Source organism: Papaver somniferum, chromosome 7 (assembly GCF_003573695.1).
Source record: "Papaver somniferum cultivar HN1 chromosome 7, ASM357369v1, whole genome shotgun sequence".
NCBI classification, from domain to species: domain Eukaryota; kingdom Viridiplantae; phylum Streptophyta; class Magnoliopsida; order Ranunculales; family Papaveraceae; genus Papaver; species Papaver somniferum.
The window spans coordinates 257,314,334-257,331,597 of record NC_039364.1 but is presented as its reverse complement, the minus strand read 5'-3'; the positions used below and the strand labels follow the sequence as shown (position 1 = coordinate 257,331,597).

The following is a 17,264-nucleotide window of genomic DNA, read 5'->3' as shown; positions in this document are numbered from 1 at the left end:
CCATTCCTCCAATTGTTCGGGATCTGTAGGTTCTTTTATTGTGCCGTCTACAAAACCAAACTTTCATAATGATCTTCTAATGGATCTAGCCCATTCATCATAGTTAGTTCCTCTTAACAGAATCGGGGTAATAAGAATACCAGGACCATCACTCGATCCTAGATGATACACCGGATTTTTCTTCGATGAATCATGCTCCGTTTTTTTCCTTTCTCTCCGTCTTTTGATGTTTCTTCCACCATTTTGTTTAATAAAAAAATTTTGATTTTAGGGTTTTAGGGTTTTAACCAGGATCGATGTCATGTTAAATTCACGATAAGTTCTGTCTTTCTGATTAGATATTCAAGATATTTATACATCAATATGACTTGGTCAGCACGACACAAAACTTGCACAATACGAGAACTCTTCCTAATATAACTCGTAACAAACTTAAAATAGAGTATGTTTCCTAATAACACCACTTATAAAAATGTTTCTTGTCAACCCTGCTTGACGGCAAAAATAAAAATAAAAATAAAAAATTTATTCGTGGCCACATGCTAAAGGTAAACCTACATTGTTGTTATATCCACCACAATCACTTTCTCGTAGTCATAGGGCCGCATTTGGTGAAGATTTTAAGTTTAAATCCATCACATGTAGCCATAATTGAGTATGTGGCCACACTACCTGATTGTGTGTGTGTCCATTGTGTAAGGTGGCATTAGACACGCCTATTTAGCCGAGGCGGAATTCAAATTTAGTTAGACACTTTGACTTTTTTTTTATGTCTCCAATATATAGGGTTCATTAAACATGTCGGATGTAAAGAAATAGATACATTTGATGAACATGAAAAAAAGGTTGTATGGCTACATGGATTATCTTATTTTTTGGCTTATTATAAGGCCACATAAGATGTTTTTTACATGTCCAAAAGCATTGGCTAATTAGACGCATTGATTGAAAAAGACGTTTTTGTATGCTCATGTATAATTTGAGCTATCAATAACTTTATCTCTGGTAGCTTATCTTTGATCCTCTCACATCTGACATATTGTAATGTAAATATTGTTTATCAATTAGGAATCAGGATGTTAACCGGTCATTGTTTTCATGTAATGTTCAAATTTAATACAAACAGTGATATTCACAAAGAAAAAACTATGTACCATTTAGGCCATGGTGAGCTGAATCATGTGATGCGGCCACATCACATGCTAAATAACTAACAACAATTAGCTTCGAAAGAGAAAACTTTGTCAAGGTCTCTTGCTTTTGAAAAACTAATTTCTTTGCGGAACAAATTAAACGCCAAAAAATTGACAAAATTCTTTAAAAACCAAGATTTTTTCACATATCTCTATATGAATAATCCTTAACAAACTTATCGACCTCAGGAGCAAAAACAACAAAATCCTAAGTCCGCAAAAATAAGAAATGCGAAAGAAAAGAAGGTTGCATGGAAAAATCCAGTAAAACCAAGAATTGAAGAAATCCACTATAGTTGACTTTCTCGATATTAGGTTCAGCACCACCAACTCATGCTGCAAGATCATCGGCATCAATCCCACCAGCAGCTCTAAATCAATCAAATTGCTACAATGATTATCGTAAGATTCAATGAGAATTTTTTTTATGGCAGTCAGCTGTATAATTTTGGAGTCTTGTAGTAAAAAACAATCAGGAAAAGTTATATACAGAGGCTGAGCAAAAATATTCCATGGCACTACTACCAATTTAGAGCAAAAAGGCGTAAACCTATAGAAAACTTGCTATAGAAAATATGTCAGCATAGAGGACATGAATGTTAGTGTGGCTCGAGGGTAACTGTAATTCATGAATTTTTCATGGCCATGATAAAAACAATTTTGTGTGTTCGATTGATAACGAAGGCCGTTGCTAAAATAAAATTCATGTGGATTTTAAGGTAAAGTATAGCGAAGTTTAAATCAAATTTTATGTCTATAATAAGGAAATTATGACCAAGGTGATAGGTAAGATGCTCAACTACAAAAAAAATATGAAGAAGATGGGCATCTTAGAGCATCTCCAATCGAGGGCGAAGATATTTTTTTTTAATGACACATGCGATTTTAGACCCCCATCAAGTATAAATGCATCTTTGATAGTTAGGTCTTATAAATTAGGAGGAATTAAATACTAAATATGAAGGTGTTAAAGAAAGTCTGAACTACACCTTCGCAATGACCCCTAACTAATTCCACGTCATCAATTTATTTAAAAAATAATAATTTTTAATACAAAATCATTGTAAATGTTTTTTTTAAATGTTTATCTAAATCTAAAATACATGGTATAACCTTGACTATTGGAGAAGAGTTTTAGAACAAAGGTTCTTATTTGGGGCTAGGTATGAAAATTTCCACAAATGGAGGTCTAACACAAACATCCACGTAGGATTTTTTTGGCCTACTATTGGAGATGCTATTATAGACAAAGTTTTAGGTGTTTTGGCCATGGTAGGTCGTGTGTAATAGTCACTTAAATTTTATGTACCCCTTAGATTTAGTGTCTTTTTCTGGAAAGACACTTTCAAGTTGACTCAGATTTACGACACTTTCCGGTTGTCGCTAGGTACGACACCTGAATTATGTCGTAGATTTGATTAATAATAAAAATGTACCAGTCAGTTCTGTCTTACTTATTGCAACCATTCTGACTGGGTTGAAATATTTCTGATTCAAAACTCAAATTACCCTAAATTGAAACTCAAACTACACTGAAATTCTGCTTGAATCAATTTACAATTTCATATACTTAGACGACATATTACACCATTCAACCAAACTTTCAAATTTAATGTACAAAATCAATCTACAAGTTCAATACACATTTGAATACAGTTTACACAGATGCTCAAAAATACCAAAAAAAAGTCTAAGCAAATACAGAGTTCACACCATTAGTTCTAAAAGGATAATTCTTCCCTGCAATCAGGGCAGAGGAACAAAATAAACACAAACTGAAGCAAAAACCATCAAAATGATGAAATGACCTGCCCAATTCAGAACTTGCAAGTACCTGTAGAAAAGAAAAGTTTGGACAATAGAAGTTTAACTGCAGAGAGGTCCTTAAAAAAAGTAAGACGCCACTAACGAATCTGGTCTCAGATAACTTATAAAAGATGCTGAACTATAAATTGAAACTAAATCTTTAAGTTCTCCAACAGACCTTCCAAGAAGGAGAGAACAAACATCCCAATGAAAGTTAAAAACAACACCAATATGTGCAATCACTACATTCCTTAATCCTTAGAACACAAGTTAAATCATGATGCAGGTCGGTGCAAATTTGACCATAAGATTGCAACAAAAGAAGCTAGGCATGAAAGAAGCTTAATTAGGCTTGTTGTGCATTATTAAAGATGTCTACGAAGACCTGCTAGGTATGTGGGTCCCAAACCCCAAATAGTTCTACTTTCTTCATGGTATCTCCCTTGACATTTTCTTAGGTTTTTAGCATTAGACCCCCATGATGCATCCCTAGGCACTTCATTTCGGGTGTATTGACTTGTTGAGATTAGGGTCACTTGTTGATTTGTCAAGCTATTTGATACGGTAAGTTTTCATCTTGAGTATTAATACAGATCAGTGATGACATTCTTTTTTACTTTTAGTTTGTGCACCACCTGCAATGATAGTTTGGTAAAAATGGATAGGAGTGAAATGCGAATTTGTAGCACATGTAATATAAATGTCATAGTATATTTTCTTCCTTTCTATCAAAAAAAATAAATATACATGTCTTAGTAATATATGTGAGAACAGTTAAAATCTCTTGAATTTTGCTATTGATTTTGGGAATTTCAGTGCAATGAACGTGTAATTTACTATCCGGATATGTTGCCAGCGTTTTAGTTATTTTTCTCTTTAACAAATATGTAATCTTAAAAAGAAAACGATCGATATAGCTTATTCATTGTCGAAGGCGGTGATTTGACAAGTTGTTTTGGATCCTCTTTCACACCTGTTAATTACACCTGGATACGTATACCGAAACAACATCAATAATTAAGAAGAAAAACAAAATAATAAAATTCATTCATAAAAATTGGAACAACCATGGTTTGTCTTTCGGGTTCGAACATAGAGAAATAAAAAAGCATAACTTCAAAATTTGAATCTGAAACTCCAGCCAATTAAACAACAAACAAATCACACTTTCATTAAAGAACAAAGGCTTATCAAACATAGGCAGCATCACATATAGAGGATTGGATCTTATAGCTCATTTCCTTTGAGGTTTCCTCGTATATTATGATACGACCACCAAATTCAACATACTTTATTAGGAACAACGACCATAACCAACACAAATTAAGCAAATACATAACTCAAAATTAAGCAAACACAAGACTTGACACGAACGGGAATGGCCTTACATAGGCAAACGATTTGATTCTCTGATACGGAGGCTTTTTAACACTCTTGGGTCGGATGACTAGTGAAGATGCTTTGCGTACCACAACTGGCAACACTGTCTCCTACTCACGTTTAGTACTTCTCAACCACCTTGAAAATATCGGATTTGAGATTGGAAAGCTTGGTTTTCAAATCCAAAACTCGTGCATTTGCTAATGCCAACGATGCAATTAATTCATCTTCATAAGGAGAGTTTTGAACAAGAGGAGACCCTTGTCCTTCTAAATATATAACCTTGCGGAATGGAACTGTCACAACAGGTAGACCATATGGAGCCAAGTTTAGTACCTCATGCGACTTGAATCTTACTATACGGTTCATGTTAGGTCTGTCACCGCTAGCTCTTTCACGAGGGAAAGTCGTCGTAATCACCAAACCTTGATGGTTTACAAAAATGTCGTTGCTATTCAAGTAACCTATGAAATCTGCAAAATCGCTACTCTCCCATGGAAACTCGTCACCCACGAAAGGTCGAGAATCAGTAAGATCAGTAGCCCTGATTATGATAGTGAAATCTGCTGGAGTAAGAGGGGAAGTGTCTTTCTTGTTGAGCCTCCATATACAGATCTCACCAGCAAAATGTTCCATGAACAAGTCAGGATCGTTGATCCATAATGAAGACATCCTTGATTGCTAAGGGAAAGAATGAGAAAGAGAATAAATGACAAATAGAAAGTGATAGAAAGGAGAGGATAATAAGAAAGTTTGTTGATCTATATTCTTAACATCAACAACAACGAGTCTTTTATAACCCCTAAACCCTAGTGATCTTTGCTCATCATCTTTCAAGACGTGTGAACTGTGCAATTAATTAATTGATTAATTATCCAGAAAGCATATTCTAATAGTATATATTGTGGTGAAATGTTCTCATTAGTTATTGAATATCATTCGCTGGAAAGATATAAATGATCAGTTTCATCTATGAATTGGTTTCGGACTTCGCATGAAGGTTGGGTTATTTACATCTGTTAGAGAAATGGGAGTATCTCCCAATTGGAAAGGATTCTTGGTTAATACTTTTAACCTTATATAAATGACACCCTGATTATACTCCATACAAGATTTCAGAATTTATGGATTAGTGAAAGTATTTTTTTTTGTAAATTTTGGTTGGTGGATTTTATTCCAGAGAAAATTTTGAAAATTAACTCAATTTCAGATTGATTTTCCAATTATTCTATTGCTTTTTTGATTTTGCGGAGAAAACCAAACTTGAAGGTCCGAAACTGATCTTGAATTTCCATTTTGTAAATTCTCAATTTGGACAAAGACAATTCGAATGTAATGAATTAGTCACTCAATGAAATTTCTTTCTTATGGAAGCAAGGAACTTCGGCTGGTACATATCATATGCCGACGAAGTCTAACTTCAGCTGTAGAGATGAGTTTAAGATTATACTATACCACTATGGTATTAGAATTAGAAGACAATCATGAAATTTAATTAGACCTTTAGTTTTCTGATCATCTTGACTTTGTAAACAACTATATAATCTTGTCTCCTGCACGATCGATCCGTATTTAATTTGTTGCCTACAGCCTCATGTGCGACCTATTTATCTATACCGCTAATATTCGGTCGTTGTATTCATTTAATTATATACGGTTGTATAGGTGGTTTCTGGTGGATCTCAAACGCCAAATGATTTCATTTTTAGGGTTTGCGACAGGCTACATTGGTATTTATGTATTATAGACTAGTTGACTTGCTTCTTGATCAAGTTAAATACATATCTGATTAATGACGAATCACTCGGTATAGCGTCATTTATTTCCAAAAATGTATATTACACTAGACGTGCCTATAACATGATCTCATCGTAAGCGACTTTCTTAGAATTTCAGCTAAGTTGTATAGTTTTCAATTTCATCAAGACAAATTCAGAAAATGATTCCACAGCATATATACCCAAATAAGCATAGTTGGTAATAAGCTCGTTCAGGCATTTCTATTCAAGAATAGATATTTGTTATATTATACGTGCCTACATGATCTCATTCGACGTGACTTTGTTAGAAATCTAGCTAAGTTATACTATACACTACACCAAATCTAGGTTTTTCTAACAATAAGATTCCTAACTAATTTTATTTTGGTAACTCAAACAATCCATTATAAATCTAGTAACTCTTGTAGAGTGTTAGCAACTTAAGTAATAGTTACCATAATTAGGAATTAATTCATAAAAACTAAATAACTATTCAAAGTGTGAGATCACTAGTTATACACTAGTTATACATGCCTAACAAATTTTTTACTAAATCACTATTATAACTATTCCTACCCAAAATTAGATGTCTACTAGAATCAACCCCATCTTGATAACTATTTATCATTTTTATTCGTAACACACTTGTACATAGCTAACACCATGATTTATTTTGAAATTTAGAAAATGCAAAATAGAATTTTAAGATTTTATAAGTCTTTTGTTTGGAACCAACTAATTGGGCTAGAACCCTGAAATAACCTAAACCCGGAACAAAAGTTTGGGAATCCAAAATTTCAGTCCATATATTTTTCCCAGCCACCGTTGACAGAACCAAGGATACCAAACCAAACTCGAATGCAACATAGGGAAAATTTTTTCTTCTCCTTCTATTTCAATCTCCTTCTGCACTTCAGATTGAAACTCAAATGATCCTTCTTCGAATTAAACTCCAACTAAAGAAAACCGCATCTCATTCTTATGATTTCTCTCTACTCATCAATTTCAGGGAATTTGAAGAGATGAAGGTGATTTATTTCCGATGAAATCCGTTGGTTATTGTTGCTGGTATGATTTCTCTTCTTCTTCTTTTTTTCTTCTTCGATTACTCTTATTACAGTTCTTAAATTATGAACCTAGGGTTTAAAGGGATTTTTAAAATTGGGTTCAAATTGGGGGTTTATGATTGTTGAATCTCTTAGTTGTTTTCTGTTTAAGGTGGTTATGGTTTAAGATGAACGAAATAGGGATGAAACGTGAGATAATTTTGTGAAGATCAGAGAGTAGATGTTTTATACTTCCCTACTGCAATTATGAAATTAAGAAAATAATTTTTGATTCGTGATGGTTTACTCTATCTTTGTTGTCAGTGTAAATCATGATTATTGTATATTGTCTCATGTTGAATTAAAGAAATGGTTTAAAAAGGTTGCAGCAGCATTGGCAACTTTTTTGTGCAGTTTCTACAGAATGCTTATGTTAAGATTTTAGGGTGAATGTGTATTGTGGGAAATAGTTTGTAAGTTGAAGGGCGAAAGCCTCATTGTAACCTCAGTCATTGTAGGAAGTTGTAGATTATATCTGCCTATTCTGGTGTTGGGTCGACTTCCCTTTTTGATATGAATCTTTTTATACATGATCTTGTGCTGATTTAATATTGGTTATAGAGCATTTTCCGTAGGTAAACTTATTACTGGTTTTAAGAATCGTTATCACATTTGGGATTTTGAGCAGGATTTGTATTGTTGTCTTATATAGTGTGGAGCTTTGAGGTTAATGCTATTGTTTCTAAAATGAGCAGTGCATTGGGATGTAATTCATGAGCTTATTTGTTTGTGTCTGTATGCCCACAACATTGCTTGCATGATCCATGATTCCACTTTGATATTTCATGCCCAAAAGACTAACCCACTCTGATAAGAGAGCGTCCTTTGAGGTAGCTAATTGTGTAAATTTCTTTTCATCTGACGAACAGAATGTGGAAATGGGTTTTGACCCTCTAAAGACCCTGTAAAACAGGACTATCATTTGGCACATGTGTTTGATAGATATGCATTAATGTATGAGTAATTTTTTCCAGATATTTGATTTTGGTTATTTTTCCTGTGCTTATTTGATATAATACAAGAAATTTCATTCTAAGTGTTATTTCTTTTATAGGGAAAAGCTTCAACTCAGCAAAAATGTCTTTTGTGCATTGCTTGGAGTTGGTCTTCAATATCACTCAGTCGAGCAGAGATGCTATTGAATCTCAAGATCCGAAGAGCCGTGTGCAAACTGGCGCCCACTTCATCACACTTGAAAAGATCAATGGTGAGAGGAGAAGCTTAAAGAAATTAAGGTAATATATATGATGACCATCTTGACTGTGTACATGTACCTACATGTTGTTTACCAAATGCAGTCGAATCCCTTCCACGCATATGAAGCCATCTCACTTGTATACTCGAACTGATCTCAAGCTCATCAGAAACAGTGTTCAACTAAGAGGTTAGTTTATTCTCCTGGTGATGTGTAATCTATAACAGATCTGCTGAGAGTGGTAAGGATGCTTTATGGTAGTTGATGTCATCAGCCAGAAGATGGTCTTTACTGCATCTTCTTAAAAATTTGAAGTGATACAGAAAGGGTTTCTTCGATTCTCGAACAAGGTATGTTTGGTTTAAAAAGATTTATCTTCATTTCATTTTTCCCATTGCACGTCTTCGTAAATATTCTTTAGTCCTATCCTTTACTGTACCTATTGTCCCATGGCAATCGTAAAGTAAATGTTGCCGAACTGCCCATAGACACCCCAACCTCTGTGTACATGTGCCCTTTTATTTTATTTTGCCTTCAGGAGTCCGTCCAGTTTATAGAAAATCTTGCATGCCTGTACAGTTTGATACATTACGTTTCTGTAACACCAAAAAACTGTGACTTCTTGACTAATACATGAGCAATATTTAGTGTATGCTGAATCCACATTGTTTTGTTATGTTTAATCAACTGAGGAGAGTGGATTACGGAAGTTAAACTTGCAAACTACTATTTACTTTATACTGATGATTTCCCATTTGTCGTCAGTCCTGGTCCTAGTTGTAGATCAAGTTTAATTAAACATTTTGTTGTTTGGTGCTGCTGTTGCTGGTGAAACTCTTGATGTCAGTTGGAGTAACATTTTATCTTCCTCCACATTGCAACTGATAATGATGATGAAATACAACCTTTTCCCCTGTTTTTTCTTCTGTTTCTAGAGAGAAAGAGGAAATGGGGTTTTTATTGATAGACCGAGAGAATGTTGTTCAGTCAGTCATGGGCATTGGATCTTGATATGATTATGTTAGAATATTCTCTAGTTTGTACCAAAATCTTGGCTTGGTTCTTTGTCTTGTTCTTGTTTTAGTAGTTACATGTTCAGGTTTTTATGTACATTTGCTATTTATATGTAGAATTTTTCAATTTGGTTGTATTGGTAGGAGGATTTCAAACAAAGAGGAGCAACTCATGGAATTTGCTGAGGAGGAAAGTGATAGGAGTTTGCAGAAAGTGATGGACCTAATGGAAGTGGTGGTGGCATTATGGACTAACCAGGGGTCTGTATTCAGTTTTCTTCGGGTTTATATTTAAAACTTGCAGACTAGTATTTGTTTTATGTTGATGTTGGTTCAATAAGCGCAATGTTGTTCTAAGTGACTTTTATAGAGAAAAAAGAAAATATGTTAATTGTTCAAGATTTTAACTAGCTGTCATTGTTTATTTGCAGTAAGTTAGAGGAAAGCTAAAGCTGCTGGTAAATAAATTTGTACTTGAAATGAAGGATACATGATTTTGTAAAACAAATTTTTTAAACAAATTTATGGATGCCAAAGAAAATATTGTACCTTGATCAATAGTATTGTGAACCTCATTCGTTATAACTAGTGAAAAGGAAATACATCTTCGGCTGATCACTAATGTAAGAATCTCTTCGTTATAATTTTATTATCGAAAATTTAACCAATATTATTTACCGGTATAATCCTCGATTTGTCATAAGTTAAAATTATAATCTTTAGAACGAGTGTTCATTCTTGATCAAATATCAGAATTTCATTCGTAACAACGAAATATCCGAAGCGTATAAAAAAATCGGATCCGAGTCTACCGATGAGGAACTCGAAATCTGCTGATTTGTACACTTACTTTTATTTCTTCGGTCTTGTGTTATAGATGGATTCCCGATTATAATTTAGAACGACCTTGTTATGCGAAACCTACTATTTGATTCAGACAAGTGCATTATAATATCTTTGAAGACACAAGTTTGTGTTGTCCAACGAAATACCCAAAGCTTATAAGAAAATTAGATCCGAGTCACTGAAACATATGAGAACTCGAGATCTGCCGATTTTGTGTACTTTTATTTCTCCGGTCTCGTGTTAAAAATGGATTCCCGATTATAGTTTAGACCGACCTTGTTATGCGAAACCAACTATTTGGTTTAGACAAGTGCATCTCAATATGATAATGTCTTCAAGACACAAGTTTGTGTGTTGTTATCCGAACGAAATCCGAAGCTTATAAGAAAACCAGACCAGTGTTTCAAAATCTGCCGATTTTGTACACTTACTTCTATTTCCTCAATCTCGTTTTAAAATGAATTCCCGAATCGAAATTAGATTAACCTTGTTATCTTAAACCTACTATTTGGTTTAGACGAGTGCATCTAAATCTGATAACGTCCTTAAGACATAAATTTGTCTTGTTAGCCAACAAAATATCCGAAGTTTATATCAAAATCGGATCTGCGTCTTAGAAATTGATAAGTGACTCGAAACCTGATCTCAGAAATTGTGACTAATTTTGAACCGTCGATTGTGCGATCTGCATGAAGAAAATAACTTCATTTTTAACCCTCCGTTTCCACTACACCAAATCTAGGTTTTTCTAACACTGTCTGAAACTCGTACTTTATTTTTTACCATGATAATTATCAAAGTTATAGGTCACAATTAAAATAGTTGGACGAATGTTCAATTCCTAAAGTCGAATCATTTGTATAAATTAATTTTCGGAACTCAATTTTTTCTATTTACCAGGATAATCCACATTATTTCACAAATCCATTTCGTTAATTCAGATTCATCCTCCTATACATTATTTGGATTTTTCCCTGGGACGAAGGATATTTGTTTACATTTCTTTCGTCGTTATACCGAATTTGAAGATCGAGTCCACACTGAGCTTGATATTTATTGATTTCGGTGATGTATCATGCTAAGTTTGAAGTTGGAACCCTCCTGGAGCTTCTTGGTTCATCGTTTGTTTGTCGTTATACCAAATATGAAGTTCGAATCCACACTGAGCTTCATATTTATCGATTTCGATGATGTATCCTACTAAATTTGAAGTCAGAATCCTCCCAAAGCTTCGTGGTTCATAGTTTGTTTGCCGTTATACCACATTTGAAGTTTGAATCGACACTGAGCTTCATATTTATAGATTTCGATGATGTATCGTGCTAAGTTTGAATTCAAAACCCTCATGGAGTTTCTTGTTCATAGTTTGTTTGTCGTTATACCACATTTGAATTTCGAATCGACACCGAGCTTCATATTTATCGATTTCGATGATGTAACATGCTAAGTTTGAAGTCAGAACCCTCTCGGAGCTTCATATTTATCGATTTCGATGATGTATCATACACTAAAGCTACTTTATGAAATGTATGACTAGTCGAAATTACTTCATGACCTATGTGACTCGTCTAAATTCCAACCAGAAGCACAAAGACAAATCACAAAAGCACAAAGAAAACACACTTCCCCTAATGCAACTGCAATGATCGATTTCATTTTTCTTTCTTTTGATTCATTCTTATAATTCTTCGGATTTATGTATAGTCGAAGGTCGATAACAATATCCAAATTTATTCTGATTTATATGTATTCTATAGATTTTTGCCTTGACGAAGATTGAGAAGAAACACACTTTGTCTTGAAAAAAACACACTTTCTCAATCTGTATGGATATCCAGAACCAGTTTTCCACCGTCATATATCTCCACAATCCGTATGAAAATTTATCACCACCGTCCAAAATATTTTATACAAAAGCCTAAAGGTGATTTTCATCTCACTTCCCCCTTTCTCTTCTTTCTTTTCTCTTTCTCCGTCTGTTCTCCTCTCTAACTCTGCCTCTACTCCAAAACCCTATCTTCGTAACAAAATTTCCAAATCGAAGTCTAATTAACATGAACTACAAGTATGTAAAGCATTGATGACATACATGGCATTGGATCTGAACTTTGGGCGTTATCAAGAACTTAAACTCACTGATTGAAGAAAAATCTAGGGTTTGTGTGATCTTCTCTTAAATCTGTATAAGTTAACCTGTTCTTTCGTAGTTTATTTTGTTTTTTCCCTGGTTGATAACGATTATTTCATGATTCTGAACTGTTTGAGCGTGTATTATGCAGATTTCACCATGTAAAGGGCTTAAAGATGGGTTTCCATTTTAGGTTATTTCTAATTCCTCAACAACTCAAAGCATCGCCTTCAAGGAATTGGTATTTTCTGGTAACTTTTTTACCATTAGCATCAGTGGTCTTAACTTTTCCCGTGCTAATTAGAATTATAGGGTTTCTGGTGTTAATTTCTTTTGTTGAATGATGCAGATGTTCTCTTGTGGGGAATTTGGGGGAAAATTTCTTGTGGGTGAGGAAGATGATTCTTAAGATTATTATAATTCTGACTTGTTTCTGGTTTCTCTAGATTTTGAGTAAAGTCTTTAAATCTTATATCATCTTTTTATGCATAAGGGTATCAATTGATGGCCGGTGTAGTTGAACAAAGGATTCTACAGCCCATGCAACACCAACACAAGCTTTTACTTTGTGCTCTGCACTTTGTTGTTCGTACCGGCAGCACCTTTGCGGGATCATTATTGTAAGGCTCCTTAATGTTGAATCTCATCATGACTTGGCAGACCATGCCCAGTTTCTCAAAATGCTTGTAACTTGTTTATGTATGTGGGCGGACTATGCACGCCTGATTGGAATTCAAAAAGGGTAGGGGTAGAGAAAAAGGGTAGGATCCTAAAAATAACTATTGATTATAGAGAGTTCTTATCCTGGATTTGATTTATTTGTGACCATCACTTTTGTTGTTTCATTTTTATATAGTGAGAGAAATGATGATATTCATTTGGATCACATTACCAATAGGCTAAGTGGCATGACCATTATCCCATCATTTAATATTAACTTAGAACTTGATGTACTCTCACTTGGGAAATTTGGTTCCTACCTCGAGACTGTAAGTAATTGATGGTGTATGCTATAACAAGTGATAAAATTACTGACTACATTGGCCGAAAAGGGGCAAGTTAATGAACAAATGAAGTTATTCTGAGACACAATGTATTTTTGGGTTTTGACTAATTGTAATTTTTCTTTCATAATTTACTTTTGGTTTCTTAACTTCTTGAGTTGAACAGGTAATGTTGGTGTCAGCTGTTTCTGGCATTGGAGGATGGTTTGCTATCTACATCTCTAAGGTTTTTATATCATCTCAAGTCAGTGTTATATGATTGTTATTTATCACAGGGAGTTGTGTCACTTGGCATTGGAATGGTGTGCTCAGGTTATGGCTTGGGACTTCTCTCTTTCGTGATGCGTTATTGTCATGGATAGTTGGGTTATGTCACTGTAGTCTTTTAGTTTTAACCCATTAATCTGTGATGAAGTAGTGCCATGAATGATAAGAACTTAATTTTTAAATTAGGTTGGTGTTGGTTGGTATTGTTTCAACATTTTGGAGGAATAAATGGCGTCTCGTTCCACATATTCGTGTTTGCAGGTAAATCCATTTAGTCCAGCTATTTCTAATAAACCAGAATGTCCATAATATGTTCACCTGTTGGGTATAATCCAGTTTCTTCTTTGTGATTTTCCATTGTTATATGTATTTGCAAAATTATCTTGAGGATAATGTACATACACTGGTTAGCCATTGTCAACTGAAGATTATAGAACTTTCGTGCTTGTTATTAGTCAGCATAATCTGTCGGTATGAAGTAGAGTTTTGGTGCCTTTTTTGTTATTTTGCATTTTATAGAGATTTCTAAAGTCAATACTGAATAATGATGATTGTATGTGGTTATGCATTGACCAAGATGAGATGGCTTTACAATACCAGCATTCTTTAGTTTTCTTGCCGGTACTGTATTTTAGATATTTTAGCTTTACAATGTGTTGCACTAATATACATGCTTAAGGTTTTTGGCCTCTTTGAGTTGTGTTCAAATGATGTTTAATGAATCTCATGCTGTGGACGGTCTCTTTCTAACACATGTCAGTGTCTAACTTAACACCCACCTCTTATTATGTGCAGGATTTACTTTTGTCTGTCATCCTAGCTGTTGTAACGACATTTGTTGATGGAACTGTAGTAAAGTGTATCCTGGTGAAACATATAAGTGCGGGTCTGCATATAACACTCTCTTGATTGTTTGGAGTTTATTTTATATTTTGTTTCTTCATTAATAGTCATTGTTTGATTTTTGCAGGCAGAAATGGAGCTGCTCCAGCAGTTATGAGCCTAAAGAGGTATGTTGTGTCATTTAAAAATATCGAGACTGGTAGTGTTTGATGGTTATGGCTTTAAGTTTTAACATCCACACCTATCAAGACCAGCATTGTTCTTGTTAAATGGTTTTGCTGAATGTCATGTGCGCAAGTTAACCAACTGTTTGTTTTTTGTTACAGGTTATTCTGCAAGTTATGGGGAAGCAACAAGAACACCAACATCCTACCAACAACAATTCAGTACCATAAGGAGTTTGTGCAGGAACGAAAACTTCTTGAGTATCTATTGTTGCTTTAATTTTGAGGAGCAAGCACTTTTTTTTTTTGAACAACTAAAAGCCTGTAATTTGTGCATAGCTTCTTCAATGTAATCTCTGGCGCTCCTTGTATATGATTATGTTTACATAATAATAAGTTATATATTTTTCCAGTGTTCAATCATTTTATTTAGTGACTTCTATTATTGATGAATGGGTTGTCGGAAATGTTTCAGTTGACCGGAAACTTTTAGGTGCCGGTCACCTGAAACTGCCAAGTTGCCGGTTCAGGTCATCTGAAGGTGTTTTGCAACGGAAAATATAGTGTTGCAACTGTGAAACCAAAAGACACATGTTCGTTGTTTAGTGGTCATTTAAATAGTTATAGAAACAGTTAGTAAATATTATAACACAAGTTCTACATTAGAAAGTAAATATAAAGTGTAAAATGTCAACAGTTAGGATGTTTATTGTAATGAAGATGAAGTGTTAGCTTATTTAATTTCCCTAATGGACTAAAACAGTTAGATAAAATGCTAACACATTATATAACTGCATATGGGTAACCATTTTTCTTAGTTAGGGAAATTAGCTTTTATTTTTCCCTAACACTTTTTTTTCATTACAAAAACTTGAATATGGTGTAGTGATAGTTTTCAATTTGATGAGGACAACATCGGAAAATGATTCCGGTAGACGTCCATATACAAATATGTATAGTTATACCAGCTCATTCAAGTTATTTACAAGATTTCAACAAAACATCAGGGGTGCAACTTAAGACTATTTTAACCATGAGCACTTGAGCAGTAGCCAAGGGCGCTCTCCATCAATTGATACACCACTTACAAAAATGTTTCTTCTCAACCCTGCTAAAGGTTGTATATGATATATTGGAGCACAAAATTGGTTAAAGAGACCAAAATCAACAATTCCTGGGTGAAAATGACTTGTAAATTTTGATACTGTTTAAATAGACAAAAATTAAAAAGATACTGTTCAAATGGACAAAAATATAAAAATACCCAGGATGTAACCATTTTCATCCTACCCATTTTCAAATATTTTTTCTTATTTTTAATTTATATCAGGATGCATCCAGTTTCTTCTTTGCTATTTTTTAAGTTTAAGCCGCGATGACTCCAGTTTCATTCTTGCTATTTTTTTTTGTCCATTTCACCCATACTAATTTTTACTCGTCCATTTGAACGATGTTTTAAAATTTTTTGGACAAATGACCCATTTTCCGGGAGCACAAAATTACAGCAGTACAAATCTTCACGGTTCAGGATCAAAATCCTAGCCACGCCAGAATATTTATTCGTGGCCACATGCTAAAGGTAAACCTACATTGTTGTTATAGCCACCACAATCACTTCCTCAGAGCCAGACCTGAGGTTGTGCAGGGTGTGCGACCGCACAGGGCCCAGCTCTGCCTGAGGCCTTTTTCCATATTCCTCAGAGCCGGGCCTGAGGGTGTGCAGGGTGTGCGACCGCACAGGGCCCAGCTCTGCCTGAGGCCTTTTTCCCTATGGATCTATGATGTATACTCACTTTCCCCTCCAAGCCCAGTAAGCCAACGTATCAAAAAAAGAAAAAAATCTTTGCCTCTGTTAAGACTAGGGGTGAGCATTTAGCCCGTAATCCGCGGATTTAACCGGGACCAACCGTTCTTTTGCGGATGGATGTCCGGACCGTTCGTTAATGGGTTGGATGCGGATGGAATTTTTGAAATCCAACGGATAACAGATTGGGCTCGGATGCAACCATGAAAATCCGTTGGACATCCATATCCGTTAAATTAAGGACCTTTATATAGTTCTAGAAAATACTATGAATCATTTAGGAATTTTTAAGATGTTTGCTTGGGGTGTTGTACATGACATTTTTATATTTGTATGCATATATAGGATATGCAGGATTTATAAGGAGTCATTTGTGTTAGCTTTATTTTCTTTACCATAAATTTTAACTAAAACAAATCCATTGGATTATCCGTACCCAATCCGTCCATCCGTGCATCCATTGGATGAAAATCCGTTGGATCTGGATTGGATGCGGATGCCAAATTTGAAAACCGTAGTGCAATGGATTGGATGCGGACGAGGCGAAAACCGGTCCATACCGGCCCATGCTCATCCCTAGTTAAGACTCGAACGAGTGACATGGGTGAGATAATTAAGTTCCTTAATCCACTAGGATGACTACTTGTTCTTGTTATACTTTTCAGCTCCAGACCATCAGTACTTTTTGAATCTTTATCATATTATTTCTGCATGCACCTGCCCATGACTATATATTTTGAGTTTGCTTTGGGTAT

The 17,264-nt window shown here is 34.7% G+C and overlaps 1 protein-coding gene across 5 annotated transcripts; it reads left to right on the top strand.

Annotated features, from left to right (window-relative positions):
• The first annotated feature begins 12,272 nt into the window (after nucleotides 1–12,272).
• Nucleotides 12,273–15,062, top strand: LOC113293681. 5 transcript variants are annotated; one of them, XR_003332459.1, is made up of 9 exons: nucleotides 12,273–12,455; nucleotides 12,579–12,678; nucleotides 12,777–12,816; nucleotides 12,921–13,047; nucleotides 13,598–13,657; nucleotides 13,885–13,959; nucleotides 14,494–14,584; nucleotides 14,669–14,708; nucleotides 14,868–15,062. XR_003332459.1 is itself a non-coding variant. In XM_026542237.1 (8 exons), the coding sequence occupies exons 5-8, from the start codon at nucleotides 13,601–13,603 to the stop codon at nucleotides 14,983–14,985; spliced, it is 306 nt and encodes a 101-aa protein (XP_026398022.1). In that variant the 5' UTR covers nucleotides 12,273–12,455; nucleotides 12,579–12,678; nucleotides 12,777–12,812; nucleotides 12,921–13,047; nucleotides 13,598–13,600; the 3' UTR covers nucleotides 14,986–15,062. The 5 variants fall into 5 exon arrangements, 4 of the variants coding, with proteins under 4 accessions (XP_026398022.1, XP_026398023.1, XP_026398020.1 ...); XM_026542237.1 differs by lacking the exon at nucleotides 13,885–13,959 and having other exon boundaries at nucleotides 12,777–12,812; XM_026542238.1 differs by lacking the exon at nucleotides 13,885–13,959 and having other exon boundaries at nucleotides 14,494–14,578.
• Nucleotides 15,063–17,264: the final 2,202 nt, after the last annotated feature.